General features: G+C 42.9%; 1 protein-coding gene across 1 annotated transcript in view; it reads right to left on the bottom strand.

Annotated features, from left to right (window-relative positions):
* Window positions 1-6284: 6284 nt before the first annotated feature.
* Window positions 6285-18641, bottom strand: part of WWC3 (WWC family member 3) — a 108705-nt gene continuing 96348 nt past the window's right edge. Inside the window, exons 18-23 of the mRNA XM_061137862.1 lie at window positions 18081-18246; window positions 13688-13852; window positions 12756-12848; window positions 10486-10713; window positions 10187-10314; window positions 6285-8980 (exon numbers count right to left, since the gene is read on the bottom strand). Of these exons, the coding sequence (XP_060993845.1) occupies window positions 8914-8980; window positions 10187-10314; window positions 10486-10713; window positions 12756-12848; window positions 13688-13852; window positions 18081-18246 (847 nt within the window). The 3' untranslated portion in view covers window positions 6285-8913. The remainder of the gene's footprint in view (window positions 8981-10186; window positions 10315-10485; window positions 10714-12755; window positions 12849-13687; window positions 13853-18080; window positions 18247-18641) is intronic.

Genomic DNA, 18641 nt, shown 5'->3' on the forward strand with positions numbered 1-18641 from the left:
AGGAACTAACAACCTACCACCAACCAGAAGAATTTGAGGAAAACTCCAAAGGAGAGAGGGGACGCCAGCCCGTAAGTCCTACCACTTCCCAGACTCCTCCTTGCTGGCGTCCATCTTGGCTGAACAATGCATATGTGTTCACCAGGAAGGACCCTGCATCAGACTGATTGGCCAGAGACAACCCGGAAGGTAATCCCATTACCATAAGTCACGTGGCAGAAGCAGTTCTCCTGGGTTCCCTTACCCTGTTGCTCTCTGCCCAGGCGCCCCTTCCCAATAAAGTCTCTTGCTCTGTCAGCAGGTGTGTTTCCTCAGACAATTTATTTCTGAGTGTTAGACAACAGCCCATTCAACATCCCGGCACCAAGAAACCAAGTCTCCTATGAGAAATGACCATGTCCAGGTCAGAAACATCTAGTCACTCAGGGTGGTGTTACCAAAACCAAATGGTCTGCTTGCCCATTGCAAAGCAAAGCAAATCTACTGCTACCGGGTTGCATTGAAGTAAAGCACAGCATTTACTGTAAGGCCAAATAAGAATGGGCGGCTCAGCTCAAAAGACCCAAACTCCCCAATAGCTTTCAGGAAAGGATTTTTAAAGACGGTGTGAGGGAGAGGGTGGCAGGGTATGTAATCAGCTCATGCACAATTCTCTGATTGGCTGATAGTGAGCTAACAGTGATGTTTCAGGAATCTCAGTCATCAACTTTCTGGTTCCAATGCATCTGGGGTCTACCTACATGCTGGTGATCAGCATGCAGTTAACTCCTTCCACATCATGTCTGCCCAACAACTGAAGGATATGGCCCAGGGTATTATGTATAGCCCTTGAGGAGGAACCGAAGACTCTTCTTGGCTTTATTTTATGGCTAAACTATTACTAGTGTTGCTTGAATATTTTCTTTTGTTCCTGTATTTTGTTTCTTGTTAAATTTTTCTTTTTGGAACTCAGGGAAGGTCTAAGATGCTGACACTTTTCTACAAACGAGGTGGGTAGAAGACATGGGGCCTGGGCAATGTCTGTCCCTGAGAAGGCTTTGCAGGGTCCTCTTCCATTTCAGTAACAATGAAGCCATCTCAGACTCATGGGGACATATAAAAAGGACCCAGGAGTCAACCAGTAGAGGCTGCCATAGCCACAGAGGGGATAATTTGAGCATCAGTAAGGACAACAACTTCAATGGGTTAAAGCACATCAAACATGTTTAAATTTATGAAGGACTGATGCTGAAGCTGAAACTGCAATACTTTGGCCACCTCATGTGAAGAGTTGACTCATTGGAAAAGACCCTGATGCTGGGAGGGACTGGGGGCAGGAGGAGAAGGGGACGACAGAGGATGAGATGGCTGGATGGCATCACCGACTCGATGGACATGAGTTTGAGTAATCTCCGGGAGTTGGTGATGGACAGGGAGGCCTGGCATGGTGCGATTTATGGGGTCACAAAGAGTCAGATACGACTGAGCGACTGAACTGAACTGAATAATTATTTCTCCCGGCAATCTTGATTCCAGCTTGTGCTTCATCCTGCCCAGCATTTTGCATGATGTACTCTGCATATAAGCTAAATAAACAGGGTGACAATATACAGCCTTGAGATACTCCTTTTCCTATTTGGAACCAGTCTGTTGTTCCATGTCCAGTTCTAACTGTTGCTTCCTGACCTGCATACAGGTTTCTCAAGAGACAGGTCAGATGGTCTGGCATTCCCATCTCTTTAAGAATTTTCCACAGTTTATTGTGATCCACACAGTCAAAGGTTTGGCATAGTCAATAAAGCAGAAACAGATGTTTCTCTGGAACTCTCTTGCTTTTTTGATGATCCAGCGGATGTTAGCAATTTGATCTCTGGTTCCTCTACCTTTTCTAAAACCAGCTTGAACATCTGGAAGTTCACGGTTCACGTATTGCTAAACCCTGGCTTGGATTATTTTGAGCATGACTTTACTAGCGTGTGATGTGAGTGCAATTGTGCGGTAGTTCGAGCATTCTTTGGGATTTCCTTTCTTAGGGATTGGAATGAAAACTGACTTTTTCCAGTCCTGTGGCCACTGCTGAGTTTTCCAAATTTGCTGGCATATTGAGTGCAGACTTTCACAGCATCATCTTTCAGGATTTGCAATAGCTCAACTGGAATTCCAACATCTCCACTAGCTTTGTTCATAGTGATGCTTTCTAAGGCCCACTTGACTTCACATTCCAGGGTGTCTTGCTCTAGGTGAGTGATCACACCATCGTGATTATCTGGGTCATGAAGATCTTTTTTGTACAGTTCTTCTGTGTATCTTACCACCTCTTCTTAATATCTTCTGCTTCTGGTAGGTCCATACCATTTCTGTGTCCTATATTTAACCTCAGATATGCAGATGACACCACGCTTATGGCAGAAAGTGAAGAGGAACTAAAAAGCCTCTTGATAAAAGTGAAGGAGCAGAGTGAAAAAGTTGGCTTAAAGCTCAACATTCAGAAAACTAAGATCATGGCATCTGGTCCCATCACTTCATGGGAAATAGATGGGGAAACAGGGGAAACAGTGTCAGACTTTATTTTGGGGGGCTCCAAAATCACTGCAGATGGTGATTGCAGCCATGAAATTAAAACACGCTTACTCCTTGGAAGGAAAGTTATGACCAAGATAGATAGCATATTTAAAAGCACAGACATAAAAAAAAAAAAAAAAGCACAGACATTACTTTGCCAACAAAGGTCCATCTAGTCAAGGCTATGGTTTTTCCAGTAGTCATGTATGGATGTGAGAGTTGGACGGTGAAGAAATTTGAGCACCCGAAGAATTGATGCTTTTGAACTGTGGTGTTGGAGAAGACTCTTGAGAGTCCCTTGGACTGCAAGAAGATCAACCAGTCCATCCTAAAGGAGATCAGTCCTGGGTGTTCATTGGAAGGACTGATGTTGAAGCTGAAACTCCAATACTTTGGCCACCTCATGTGAAGAGTTGACTCATTGGAAAAGACCCTAATGCTGGGAAGGATTGGGGGCATGAGGAGAAGGAGACTACAGAGAATGAGATGGCTGGATGGCATCACCGACTCGATGGACAAGGATTTGGGTAGACTCTGGGTGTTGGTGATGGACAGGGAGGCCTAGCGTGCTGTGATTCATGGAGTCACAAAGAGTCGGACATGACTGAGCGACTGAACTGAACTGAATAATTATTGTTAATAATATCCAGGAGATAGTGAAGGACAGGGAAGCCTGGCGTGCTGCAGTCCATGGGGTCACAAAGTCAGACACGACTGAGCAACTGAACAACAACAAAAATCATACTAAAAAAAAAAATTCCAAAAAGAACAAAAAAAATTTGATCACCACTGTAACAGTGGCGGGAATCATTTTCAAAACTGGTAAATAAAAACATCAAGCATTTATCTTTCTTTTTCCAGACAAACTGTACTGCAGATTAACCAAATAGGTAAATTTCTCTTTATAAAAATGTTGTGGTGGTAGTTTAGTCTCTAAGTCGTGTCCAACTCTTGTGACCCCATGGACTGTAGCCTAAGTATTTCAAAGTAAATAGTAATGTCTTAAAAATTGAGAGAATATCATTATTTTGCAACCTTTAGTGAATTAATGGATCTCCTATTGACTTCCTTGGACTGCAAGGAGATCCAACCAGTCCATCCTAAAGGAAATCAGTCCTGAATATTCATTGGAAGGACTGATGTTGAAGATGAAGCTCCAATACTTTGGCCACCTGATGTGAAGAGCTGACTCATTTGAAAAGACCCTGATGCTGGGAAAGATTGAAGGCGGGAAGAGAAGGGGATGACAGAGGATGAGATGGTTGGATGGCATAACTGACTCAATGGATAGGAGTTTGAGTAAACTCCCGGAGTTGGTGATGAACAGGGAGGCCTGGTGTGCTGCATTCCATGGGGTCACAAAGAGTCGGACATGACTGAGCGACTGAACTGAACTGAACTGAGGTACTGATTATCAATAGTTGCAAACCCAATAAAAAGAAAAATTATAATTCACCTGATAGATGAATGTATGTCTTGCCCCCCATACCAGCCCCCCAAAAAGAAAGGGAAAAAAAAGAAACTGGACTCTGATCAAGCTTTTAGATTCAACAACAGCTCTTCTCTGCATTTAATTTTAGGAAATAAAATTTAGAAGAACATGTTAAAACTATACCTACAATGAGATACAATGAGCCAAGTCCAGACTGTGGGAGATTAGAGAACACAAAACTTTATTTCTTCAACAAATTATAAAGATGTGTGTATGTGTGTGGGGGGGATAGGTTCTGTGAATTAAAAACAAACACAGCTCCAGTGAGATATCATTGTATACCTATTAAGATGGCTAGGATCAAAATGACAAGTGCTGGCCAGAAAGTGGAGAAATTGAAGCCCTTGTATATTCCTATCCCTGGTAGAAATATAAAATGGGCAGCTGGTTTGGAAAAGTTTGGCAGTTCTTCAAATGATTAAACTAAGAGTTATCATATGATCTGGCTATTCCACTTTTAGGTATAGACCCAAGAGAAATAAAGGGCTATGTCCACACAAAAAATTGTAACATGGGGTGGGAGGTGGGAAGGAGGTTCAGCAGGGAGGGGACAAACGTTATGCCTACGACTGTTTCATGTTGATGTATGGCAGAAACTAACACAATCTGTTCAGTTCAGTTCATTCGCTCAGTTGTGTCCAGCTCTTTGTGACCCCATGAACCTCAGCACGCCAGGTCCCCCTGTCCATCACCAACTTCCGGAGTTCACCCAAACCCATGTACATCAAGTCGGTGATGCCATCCAAATATCTCATCCTCTGTTGTCCCCTTCTCCTCCTGCCCTCAATCTTTCCCAGCATCAGGGTATTTTCAAATGAGTTAGCTTTTCGCATCAGGTGGCCAAAGTACTACAGTTTCAGCTTCAAAATCAGTCCTTCCAATGAACACCTAGGACTGATCTCCTTTAGGATGGACTGGTTGGATCTCCTTGCAGTCCAAGGGACTCTCAAGTCTTCTCCAACACCACAGTTCAAAACCATCAATTCTTCAGTACTCAGCTTTCTTTATAGTCCAACTCTCACATCCACACGTGACCACTGGAAAAACTATAGCCTTGCCTAGACGGACCTTTGTTGACAAAGTAATGTCTCTGCTTTTTATTGTAAAGCAATTATCCTCCAATGAAAAAATAAATAAAAAAAAACACTTGTACACAAACGTTCATAGCAGCATTATCCCTATTAGGTAAAAAGTGGAAACCCAAATCTCCATCCACTGCTGAACAGATAAACACAATCCGGTCTATCTATGCAAAGCAATATTACTCAGCAATAAAAAGGAGTGAAGTCCTGACACAGGCTACAACATAGATGAGTCCGGAAAACATGATGCTGAGAGAACAAAGCCAACACAAAAGCCACATACCAAGAGATTCCATTATTAGGAAACATCCAAAATAGGCAAATCCACAGAGAAAGATCAGTGGTTGCCAGGGGGTGGGGGAGGAGAAATGGGGGTGACAGTTAATGGGCACAAGGTTTCTTTCTAGGGTGAGGAAAAATTTCCACAATTGATTGTAACATTTGTGCTATGACTAAACTTAACTCTTAATATACTAAAAACTGATGAATTACATATTACATGCTTTAAACAGGTGAATTGTACAGTATGTGAATTCTATCTAAAGAAAGTCCACCCCCCTACACACACCAAAAAAAGCACATGGGCTTTAAAAAAAAATCCCCAAAACAGATATTTGGATTCTGCTCAATTAAAAAAATGAATGACTCTGAGACAAGTGAAAAGGTGAATCATAGATGATGAATGCCATTGAGGAGTTATTAAACATTATTAAACGTTATGTTGTGATAAGGCTGCTGTGAATGTCTTTCTCTCTTAGCCATACATACTGAAATGTTTCTAGCTGAACCAAGAAGATGGATGAGATTTGCTTCAAAAGATGGAACCGAGGACAGGGGAAAGTTCGGTGTAGACCAAACAAGATGGGCCAAGAATGATTTATGTTGAAGGGGCAGGGGAGAGGGCTTTACGTGTGTTCATTGTACTATTCTATTTTCACACCTCTATTTTTATGTGGAAAAAGCTGCTGTTTTCAGTCACAAGTCACGTCTGATTCTTTGAGACCCCATGGATTGCAGCACGCCAGGCCTCCCTGTCCCTCACAATCTTCGGGAGTTCGCCTTAGTTCATGTTCATTGAATCAGTGATGCCATCCAACCATCTCATCTCTTATACACATTTTTATACATTTAAGTCTATAATTACATTTTAAAAAATCACACAATTTCCATTCTGTTTTTAAGGCAGGTTAGTTTAATTTTATAGAAAGAAATACTTTCAAAAGATACAAATGACAATTAGAACAGAGACAAAAATAGAGATGAATACTGATTATAACTTATTCCCACAACAGAAGGTTACATATTTTGGTGGTGACAGTTAAGTTACCAGATGAATGGAAGACCAAATTCCCTTTTATTTGCTGTTCTGTTCCTAAAGGACCCTGGTGGCAGACTTTGGATTGTTTCTGGACTAAACGGCTGATAAAACAAGGCAGAGGTTTCTCACCACAAGGCACAGTTATGGACAAACTTAAACATAAGAAAATACCCCTTAAGACGATAGGACTTCACTTTTTAGACATGTGGGATATTTTCCAGGGGCTGGCAGTTTTAACCAATCAGAAGCTGCAAAGAGAAGCCAGTTAGGGGACATTGCATCCTCCTGCCTCCTCAGCTGGCCTCTATGGCTGTCCACCTGCCCCTTCTGGCCACAGGCTGAGTGCAGCAGGAAACCCATCACCTCCCCTCCTTCATCTGCCTGGCTTTTCTTTGCTTTCTTACTATGGTCCCATTCAGGTGCAAAAGCAAGACAGACTCAGGAGGGAGAGAGGGACACACAGAAAGGTGCAAGCAGTGCTCCTGGAACTGATGTCAAAGCACAGATTGTATCTGTTTCTAGAGAGGCAAAGCAGGGATTTCTTTTTCATTAAACTTTGGGGTGGGGAAGCACGCCAAACAAAAATCATCAGTATTGACTGGGCAGTGACATTTATCTACAAATCCTTGTAGGCTTTCTGTACAGGCACGGTGGGTTTCCCTACCTTGCCACTTTGTAGGACTTGAAAGTAAAAGCTGCTTCAACCCTTCAACCCACTTAGTGCTTCACATGGCAACGTGGCTACAGAGTGCCTAGGCAAGGCGGCAGGGACTGCCCCACTTTCGGGGAGCCATGCACTGGAAATGTACATGATTTGCTTTCCACACACCCCAGAGCCCAGCGCCAGCCAATTCATCAGTCTCAACAGCTGGGGAAAAAGAGGGCCTGCCACCATGCTGACCCATTCACTAATGCTGTCTCCTGGCATTTTTGGCAGGCACTGATGTTTTATGTATCTCTACCTCTGTTGTGGGTATGTATACAGGGAAATGAGCAAAGGAAAAAAAGAAAAAAAAATCGAGACTAGAGGCAGAGATTCATAGCAATAAGTGGCAAGTGTGAAAAAGCACAAAGTTTTCAGCTTTACCACCACTGACAATTTCACTGTCCGTGATAGGTCAATGAAATGCTTTTACAAAATTCATTTTTAATAAATGTGAAAATGAAGGCAGATTATACAAGGGAGTGGTTACAGACTAATGAGAAGAGAGATGCTGCTGATTAAGGGGGAAGGGGGGACACTTTCAAGGGAAGGGCAGAAAGACGGCGGTGTGGGGGCGGGGGCATTTTCTCTTACATTTTGTGTGATTCACCTCGTTTACTTCTCCGAGGCCTCATGAAGAAGAGTGCATTCCGTAGATAATAAATACGTAGTAGGCAAACTATACCATTTGGCATTTTATGAGGACGGTATAGTTATTACGTAAAAAATTTTTTTCCTCGTGAGCTAGTTCTAAGATTTCTTAAGAAATATCATGACAATTCCAGTATGGGGTGGGGGCCATCTGATTGAAAGCAAATGCTCTCCTGTGAGCCACTTGCTGGCTAGATATGGCTCCCACAGAAGCCTGCTTCCTAAAAAAAGCGCCTTGGAAGGTTCTTGCGTCCGTGCTGTGACGGCTCCATCCATCAGCGAATCCACTGACTCACTGAAAACGCACCTTCCTTCTCTTTTCACTTTCCTGCAAGCAGAGCAGAAGCTCCACCACTGCCCTCTTAGTTGGGTCTTGGTCTCGATTGGATAGGGCGGACTAGAAAGGCAGAGGCCGGGGGAGGGCAGGCTGTGTGGCTGCCGCCAGGAGCTCAAGGACAGCCTTCAGACCTGGGGCCACAGGGACACTAGGTGCCCGCAGGGCACCAGGCACTGACTTACCATTGAGCCCCTGCGGTGGCACCTGAGCCCCTGCGGTGGCATCTTAAGGGAACACAAAGGGTGCCAAAGTGTACGATATACATGATAAATGCACGGAGGAGGAGAATTCAGCACATAGTGTTTGCATTTCGGGTGTCAGACACAAAACCGGCCCCAAAGTTCCATTCTACCGCATGACAAATACTGAAGAACAAAATTTCAGTCTTAAAATACATCTTAAGTCAGTATTTTCCTTCAAGGAAAAAAAAGTACTATAAATAAATTACAATACAGTGAATTTGCCTGAACTCACTTCGTTTCTGTCTTCCAGCCTTTAAGTCAAATAAAACAGCGTTAAAAACTGTACACTCTTAACATGATAATTGATCTCTTATAAAATAACCTGTCTTCAGAGATGTCAATTTCACAACAAGGAAAAACCAAGCCCTGTTGCCGTCACTATTATAAAATATATATGTATAGATATATGTGTTTTGTTTTTATTTTTTTTACAAAATGTGTATATTAATAGCTTTGCACAAATATTTTAAAGACAAATTTAGCTAGCCTAAGAACTTCATTAAAATAAAACAGGCAGATAAATACTTCATGTGTACAAAGCATTACATCAAACATCATCGGCAGGCAGAGGAGGTACATTAATCCTTGGTCTTGTAAAAAATGCTATCTTCTCCCTGGGATTGGAAAGAATAACAGGTTAGAGGTTGACGGAAATCCAATAAAATCTGGCAAGAGCATCTGCTATCAATGAGAGCTTTTCTTACTAAGAGAATATATTGAATTTCAATTCCCAGGAGCACATCTGTTTGTATACAGATTCTCTAAATCTTTTTGCGCCCCCCCCCCCCAATTTTAATAGAGGTTACAAAGCCCCATGAAAGCAAGGGTTTTTCTTCAGTGCCTAGAATGGTGCCTGGTATATGGAGATGCTCAGTAAATTTTTTCTTTGTGAATAAATGAAAAACTATATAAGTTCTAAATTATAATTGACTACTCTTACATGAAAGGTCCAGAACAGGCAAACCCAGAGGTATAAAGGAGAATGGTGGTGGCCAAGAGCTCATGGGAGGCTGGGATGGGGAATGACTGCTTAATGGGTCAGGGGTTTCCTTCTAGGGTGATGGAAATGCTTTCAAACTGGACAGACTGTGACTGTACTAAATGCCATGGAACTGTTCACTTTAAAGCAGTTAATTTTATGTTATGTGAATTTCACCTCAGTTTTGTAAAAAGCCAAAAACAAAAGAAAATGGATATAACCGGGTAATTTTCCTCACATAAAAAAGTAAAAACAGGAAAAGCTAGTCTATGCTATTCAAATTCAAGATAGTGGTTATTCTGGTGTGGGAAATCTGGAAATGCTGATAACATTTGATTGTTGCTGTGAAGTATTTACACAACTCACTGATACATTTCATATGTAGGATATGCAGGCTTCCCTGTATGTCTATTATGATTCAATCAAAAACTAAAAAGGCAAAGGTGATATGCGTATGTATCTATATGTGAATCATTGTGTTGTTTACAACAGCAAACATCTGGAAAGCAGCAGGGGATAAACTGGTTAGAAGTAAATTATATCTATTAGATGAGAGATTACTACCAAAAAGGTAACAGATGATGTAGCAACAGGGGTATTTCACTTTAAAAAAGAGCAAAATGCAAACTCCAACATACAGTATGATTACAAGTAGCTGAAAAAAACAGTGCTGGGGGAAAAAAGATCAGAAGAGAACCGCACAATGCTAACAGCAGTGAAGATTCCCGCTTTGTTCTCAACCTCCTGTGGGTCTTTTTCAATACTTAACTTGACTTTTTACAACGACAAAGGGCTGACAGTAAAAAGCCTGCGGGAAAGTGAGGCCCAGGCTTCTCCTCACCTGAACGTCTGCACTTGGATGGGCTCTTTGAGGTTCTGCCCACGCAGCTGGCACACCCCCTTAGAGGCCTTCTTCAGCATCTTCTCGGCTGCCTGTTCTTGATGGAAGTCAAGTTTGGTCTGTCTCGTCTGGAACAGCAACCAGCAACGCGGGGTCAACCAGAAGGTTTCGCTTCTCTTGTTAAGGAAGAACGCCGGAAGCCCCCACCAGCTCCGGCGCGGGAGGGGCACCGGGAGGGGGAGAAAGGCCCGCCCGCTGGCCGGCCCGCCCCCTTCGCCCCGCCCCGGGCGCCCGCTCACCTGCCGCTCGGCCTCCCGCAGCAGGCTCCGGAAGCGCTCGTCACGCAGCAGCCAGGCGGGCAGGTCGGTGTGGCCGCGGAGCTGGGCGTCCTCCAGGCGCTGGCGCAGCTCGCGCAGGGCGCACAGCTCCTCGTTCAGCTGCCGCTGCCGCGTCCGCGACGCCTGGAGGTCCAGCTCCAGGTCTAGGGATGTGCGCGCTGCCAGCGCCGCCAGGGAAGACCTGCAGGGCTGCAGTCCAGGGCGGTGAGCACCCCACCCCTCCCCCGCCCCCGCGCCCTGCCAGCAGCTTCTTCCCCTGGCCGATCCCCATCTCCCGTCCCCTACTCCAGAGAAGGGGCCGCTGGAGGGAGATTTCTCAACACAACATCCATGTGGGCAACAAGGGTTCAAACCCATGTCCAAGAACAAGCCAGTGACAGCCAACTGTCCGCTGGAAGGATCACCTTAGGTTTTGGCCCAAGTGCACAGAAATATACCCTCTCACATGGGGCAGGCGGGGATCATCTTTCTCAAGTGCTATTTGACAATATAAGCGAAAGTTAACTTGACATGAGCTTTCTTTCGTTCTGATATTTGATTTTGACTTGCATTTGAAAAGCACAGGTGATGTTGTGCAACAAGGTTTATGAGGAAAAAAATTCTAAATAGCTAACAAGAGAAAGGGCTTTCCTGGTGGCTCAGACAGTAAAGTATCTGCCTGCAAAAGGGGAGACTCTGGTTTGATCCCTTGGTTGGGAATATCCCCTGGAGAAGGGAATGGCTACCCACTCCAGTATTCTTGTCTGGGAAATTCCATGGAGAGGAGCCTGGAGGGCTATAGTCCATGAGGTTGCAAAGAGGTGATGGTCACTAAGCGACTAACACTTTCACTTAACAAGAGAAAAGTGATCAAATACATTATGAGGCCAGCAGAGAACGCAGCTATTGAAAAAGATGAAACCTATACCAACATGGCAAAATCTTAATGATCTACTGTGTAAGGGAGGAAAAAAGCATGATATAAACCCTGTGAGGGCTTTCTGTTTAAACACACAATGTCAAAAAAAGTTCCTTCCCAGGGAATTCCCAGATGGTCCAGTGGTTAGGGCACCCACCTCCCTTGGGTTCAATTCCTGCTGGAGAACCTAAGACTGCAAGCCACGTCGTGTGGTCAAACAAACAAAAAAAAACATTCCTCCCTGTATAAGCCTAAAGTAATAAGCAAGTTTGCTGTTTTTAAGTTCTAAAATGAGAAAAGAATTTTGTACATGCAGTTGAGAGCAGTACTTCCCACTGCATGGCAAACAACCCTGGGGAAGGCAGTTAGTGCAACAAAATCACAAATCTATGAGCATATCAACGTTCTTCAGAGGACTGAATAACTGTATGTGTTCTACATACTTGTAACACTATTTTGTACATATGCAGAAGTTAAATGCAAATGTAAGTGACTTGATAAATACAAATTCATGTAAAAACACTGCTGAATTCATAACAGAGTTCTTAACCAGGAGTGACTTAGCCACTCAGGGGACACTTGGCAACATCTGGGGACATTCTTGGTTGTCACAACTGGGGGGGGTGGGTGGTAGCACACGCTATTGGCAATGAGTGGGTCAAGGCCAGAGATGGAGCTTAGCTTCCCACAGTGCACAGGACGCCCCCACAACAAAGAATGATCTAGGCCAAAATGCCAACAGCATTGCTGTTGACAAATATGTTTCTAGCTGAATTATGTATTTTCTTATCATTCTCAGCCAGTGGCTACTGTAAACAAAACCACCACAAGGAGATCTGGGAATTTATTTTTCTTTAAAAGAATCCTTCCCCAGGAAAGTAAGGGAACCACTAACTTACAAACTAAAAGTAGCAAAACTTTGTACACTGGTATGATGTGGGAAAAAAAACTTGGTTATATAAAGGACATGAAAGTAACAGTCTTATGTAGAAGAATGCTCCATGTTGAAAGCCTCAAATTTTCTAAACTGTATATACTTGCTTGTCAAAAAAGAAAAAAAAATCTGATATAGAATGGCTGATTGTTTATTAATTTACTATATTTTAAAATGTAAAGATCATGTATTATCTTTGATTATGACATTATCTTGGGAAACATAAATATTGGTAACATGCTGTCTTTATATACAGTTTTAAGAAATTACATCTAAGTAAAGAAGGAAATAAATATATTACCTTTTTAATAATATAGCTAAAAATATTACCTTGTCAGGCTTGTAGAAATAGCTCCCAGGGTACATATAGACTACACATTAGTCTATGTGGGCACATACCTGCTTATAGCGAAGGGTTCGTCTTTCCAGAGTATTTCGCACAAAGGGGGACTTCCGAGGCAATGTGGAACTGTCACTGTCACTACGATAAAGCTGCATCAAAAAGACTAAGGTTCAGAAACACTTCCTTAAGAATTCACATGCATCCTCTGTGTACTCTGAATTGGATTACTCTGTTTCTCCTGTAGGTACTCACATACCCTTAAGGCTTTTAGAGTTTTTACCTGGACTCTGGGTATCACTTAAAAGAAAACCTACACAAAAGTTTCAAGCAAAACAAAGGCAGACCGACTAAGCGGACCAACCCCCACCCCCATTCCTTCCTTGCATCCATCAGCCAAACCAGCTGAGGTTTCCAGGCTGATCGAGCAACACAATTTCCATCTTATCAGTGCCAACTGCCACTTGATACGGTGGGATGCTCATGAAAGCCTGTGCTGTCCTCAGCATTTTTCACTTTTTTATCAATCGTTCTTGTCTGCTGTTTCTAGCTTTGGCAAGAGCTGGAAAGAATGCGTTCCAGGAAAGAGCCCCATTCCTGGCAGGAGGACAAGTGCACACCACTAACGCCCACTCTGCTCACCAAGGGAAAAGGCCCGCTTGTAAAAAGAAAAATAAATAATGCCGACTTCATGGGAGCCAAGACAGCCTGTATCTCATTTGGCTGCGGGTGCTTGTTTTAGGATCGATGTATATCTGAGTGAAAGCAAAGTCCTTGCCTTCATGGCCTTATTTTCCACACAGAGTTAGATTTGCTTGGGGCAAGGTGGGGAGATGAGACCAACATCGATTTCCTACCCACCCATGCATGGTGTTCCTTTAGTGGTATCATTTGTGAGAACATATATGCCTTTTAGCATAAATTAGTAAAAAAAATAATAAAGGAGACATAAAGAAAACATCTAGACAGGTGGCAAGGAATCCCAACTTACTCTGCAAACGTACTGGCTTCGTGCTCCAGGCGAGAAAGTCTGAGAACGGACAATGGTGCTGCTCCGAACGAAGGGCGAGCCGCGGGCCCTGCGGCTGGGCCTTTCCTTCCGAAGACTTGCTACCTCTTCGGGGAAGAGATCTTCTGTGTTGGTCTCCTTATCAACCTACATACAATTTATTACCATGACTTTTGCTAGGACATAAGCAATCAACTCCATGTGACCCACTCTTCCGTCCTCCACATGGACTTCTAGGTGGTATTTCACACTTAACACGTCCAGAATTTCTGATATTCCCTTGGCCAAGAATCTTGACTTAACTAATTTGTTCGAGCAAAAAATGTTTTCCTGTCATTTGGGACTCAGCTCTCTTTCATACACCCTGTATCTGGTCCAAGATCAAGTCCTATTGGCTCTGTGTTCAAGATTAAGCATGTTGTGACCTCTTGTCATTGATTCTCCATCTGGGTCACCATCACGTTCTGCCTGCTCAGTGCAGGGGGCTTCTCACCTGGCTCCCTGATTCCACACCTCCCTCCTCCCTTCAAATGCTTCTCAACACAGTGCCAGAGACATCCTGATAAAATTGAAGTAGGACCCTGTGATTCCACTCCTAGGTGTATACCCTAAAGACCTGAAAACAGGTGTTCAAATACTTGCGCACAAACAGGTTCACAGCAGCCTTATTCAAACAGCTGAAAGGTGGAAGGAGTCCAAACCTCCATGGACAGATGAGTAGATAAACAAAATGCCCTGTACTCACACAAGGGATGAGGAGGGAAGTGCTGACAGACAATGACAGTGTGCTGGGCCTTGAAAACATCAGGCTGAGTGAAAGAAGCCAGTCACAAGACACAGTGTACTGTATGATGCCATTCATTCATTCATTCATTTTTACTGAAGTATAACTGGCTTACATTGTTATATTAGCTTCAGGTGTTCACGATAGTGATTCCGTATTTTTATACATTACAAAATGATCATCATGATAAGTCTAGTTACCATCTGCCACCGTTAGAGCTGATACAATATTACTGACCATGTGATTTCCTTATTTTATAATCTCCCTTATTTCCCTCATCCCTGCACCTCCCTCCATCCTCCACCCTAGCAACCACCAGTTTATTCTCTGTATCTATGAATCTGTTGCTGTTTTGTTATGGTTGTTCATTTGTTCAGTTTTCTTAGATGCCACATATAAGTGGCCCATAGAAGGGGAAAAAGTGGAAGCAGTGACAGATTTTACATTCTTGGGCTCCAAAATCACTGCAGATGGTGACTGTAGACATGAAATTAAAAGACGCTTGCTCCTTGGAAGAAAAACTACAACGAACCTAGACAATGTATTGAAAAGCAGAGACATCACTTTGCTGAAAAAGGTCCATATAGTCAAACCTATGGTTTTTCCAAGTGGTCATGTACACATGTGAGAGCTGGACCATAAAGAAGGCTGAGTGCTGAAGAACTGATGCTTTCAAACTGTGGTGCTGAAGAAGACTCTTGAGAGTCCCTTGGACTGCAAGGAGAACAAACCAGTCAGTTCTAAAGAAAATCAACCCTGAATATTCATTGGAAGGACTGATGCTGAAGCTGAAGCTTCAATACTTTGGCCACCCGATGCGAAGAACTGACTCATTGGAAAAGACCCTGATGCTGGGACAGATTGAAAGCAAAAGGAGAAGAGGACGGCAAAGGATGAGATGGCTGGATGCCTCACTGACTCAATGGACATGTATTTAGGCAAACTCCAGGAGACAGTGAAGAACAGGAGAGCCTGGTGTGCTGCAGTCCATGGGGTTGCAAAGAGTTGGACACGACTTAGTGACTGAACAAGTGAAATCATGCAGTATATGTCTTTCTCTGACTTGCTCCATTTAGCATAATAATCTCTAGGTCCATTCTGTGCTACCGCAAATGGCAAGATTCCCTTCTTCTTTACAGCTAGTATTTAATTTCACACACACAAACATACCACATTTTCTTTACCCATTTATCGATGGACATTTAGGTTGTTTCTGTATCTTGGTTATTATAAATCATCCTGCAATAAACATTTGGGTGCATGTATCTTTTCTATTAGCATTTTTGTTTTCTTCAGAAAAATATCCAGAAGTGGAACGGCTAGGTGTATGGTAGTTCTATTTTTAATTTTTTGAAGAATTTCCATACTGTTTTCCACAGTGTTGACACCAACTTAAATTCCCACCAACAATGCACAAGGGTCCCCTTTTTTCTACATCCTCTCCAATGTTTATCTGCTATCTTTTTGATGACAGTCCTTCGGATAGGTACACGATGATATCTCATTGTGGTTCTGATTTATATTTTCCTAATGATTAGTGATGTTGAGCATCTTTTCATATGTCTGTTGGCCATCTGAACGTCTTCTCTGGAAAAATCTCAATTCAAGTCCTCTGCCCAGTTTTTAATTGGGTTGGTTGTTTTTTTGATGTTGAGTTGTCTTGAGTTCTTTGTATATTTTGGAATATTAACCCCCTGTCAGATATAATGTTTGCAACTGTCTTCTCCCATTCAGTAGGCTGTCTGTTTTCCTGATAGGCTCCTTCACTGGGCAAAAGTTTTTAGTTTGATAAAGTCTCATTTGTTTATTGTTGTTTTTATTTATCTTGACTGAGGAGAGAAATCCTAAAATATAATGCATTGCTAAGATTAAAGTCCAAGAGCATACTACCTGTGTTTTCCTCTAGGAATTTTATAGTTTCAGACCTTACATTTAAGTCTTTAATCCATTTTAAAATGGAATGAGAAAGTAGTCCAGTTTTCCCATTTACTGAAGAGGCTGTCTTTTCTCCAGTGTATTTCCTTGCTTCCTTCCTCATAGATTAGTTAACCATATAAGCGTGGGTTTATTTCTGGGCTTTCTAATCTGTTCCATTCATCTATGTGTATTTTTTTGTGCCAGTACCATACTGTTTTGCTTTCTATAGCTTTGTAGTATAGTTTGAAATCATAGAACATGGTACCTCTGGCTCTATTCTTCTTTCTCATGGTTTGTAAAAAACATAAAATTTACATTTTTTAGTGCACAGCTCAGTAGTATTAAATATATTCATATTGTTGTGAAAGAGACCACCAGAACTTTTTCATCTTCCCAAACTGAACTCTGCCACCATAAACAACTATTTCCCTATCTCTAGCCCATGGTAACCACCATTCTACTTCCTGTCTCTATGATTTAATTACTAAATTTAGGAATTTCATATAAGTGTAATCATACAGTATTCATTCTTTTGTGACTTGCTTATTTCACTCAGCACAATGTCTTCGAGTTTCATTCACATGGTAGCATCTGATGTGACTACCTTCCTTTTTAAAGGTAATATTCCATTGTACATATATGTCACATTTTCCTTATCCATTCATCTGTGGATGGACATGTAGGTTGCGTCCACCTCCTGGCTACTGTGAATAATACTGCTATGAACGTGGATGTACATGTATCTCTTGGAAACTTTCTTTCAATTCTTTAGGTTGTACATCCAGAAGTGGAATTGCTGGATCAGATGGTAATTCTATCTTAAAATTTCCGAGGAACCTCTACACTGTTTTCTATAGCAGCTGCACCATTTTACAGTCCTGATCTTTGTAGATACCAATTTACATTTCTAAATGTACCCCTTTCTAAAATGAGAAATCATCCTAAAAATGCAAGCCCTGCTTCCGTATTGTTTCATCCTTCAGTAGCCCCTTTGACTACCTCCATTGCTGCTGAGTTGTACTGATTTACCCTGTCTGTTGCCCACAGGGCAGGACTTGTCATTTGTTTCTTTGCTGCTACATCTGCAATGCCTAGCAGCTACCACGAGCACAGGCTGAGAGAGAATGCAAATGTGGTGAAGAACTAGTGACTGAGGAATCCAGGTGAAGGGGTTACAAGTCTCTATTGTACCATTCTAGCAACTTCTCTAGAGATTCAAAGTGCTTCAAAATGAAAAGTTGCGGGAGGAAGACACACTAAGCAAGCCACTCCCCTGACTTGGACCAATGCTTGTAAAGGTCTGAGAAGGCTGGATGCTGGCAATGACTGGTAGCCATGCCCAGAGCTTCTCCTCCTGAGGTGCTGTTCTTAATGTCACAAATGGAAAATAACTACAAGTGTCTAAAACCTTAGGGGCCCATGAAATATCCCAAGCCACATGCGACCCTGAAGATGGGAATGGGCCATCCTCAGATGGCTCATGAATGAGTAAAAATCCAGCCTTTTTAGTTTAAAGGAGACAGATGTTTCCATGGTACTTGCTCTTCACAGATGCAAAGGCATTCGCTTGGCTTCCCTCATGCGGGGTACACACTCCCCTCTCCAGGGCAGTGCCTGGTACTGTCAGGCAAAACATTAGGGGATCCATCATACCCCTTGGCCTTTTCTACTTACCTTAAGAGCTGGGGGCTGAAGTTTCTCGGGGCCATAAGTATCTGCCTGGCCAGCAAATGTATGTCCATGGATAGAGTCAACACCAACGCAGCAGGGCTCTGGGTGCGGAGGGCTGGTCTGGGCACAGCTGCTACAGCCACTGTCCACCGAGTCTGCCTGCCAACTCCTGCAGGTAGACATGGCAAAAGCCCCCAAAATGTTCATCAAGGACTGAGTTCACTGCTGCACTTAGAGGACTGTAGCAGAGATGCTCAATATTGCTTCTGATGACTGAAGATGGGCACTTTTCTCATAAAGTGAAAGGCACTTAGGTTCTCTAGGGAAGAGAGTGAGTGCTATGAGGCCTTTCATCTAGAGGGTCTGTCTGTCTCGCCCAATTGCAGTCGCTGAAGATGCCAGGACCCTGGGACCACCTCTCTGAGTCCTCTCAGCTTCCTGCCCATCCCTGAACCCACCCCTCTGCCGTGCACTTTCCCTCCCGAAAATAAACTCCTTTTGAAAATAAACCCTGAGAAAGCTATTAGGAAGAAGTAGCAAGCTTTGGAAACATGATGCTCTTTA

The sequence above is a fragment of the Dama dama genome, chromosome X (assembly GCF_033118175.1).
Source record: "Dama dama isolate Ldn47 chromosome X, ASM3311817v1, whole genome shotgun sequence".
Taxonomy (NCBI): Eukaryota; Metazoa; Chordata; class Mammalia; order Artiodactyla; family Cervidae; genus Dama; species Dama dama.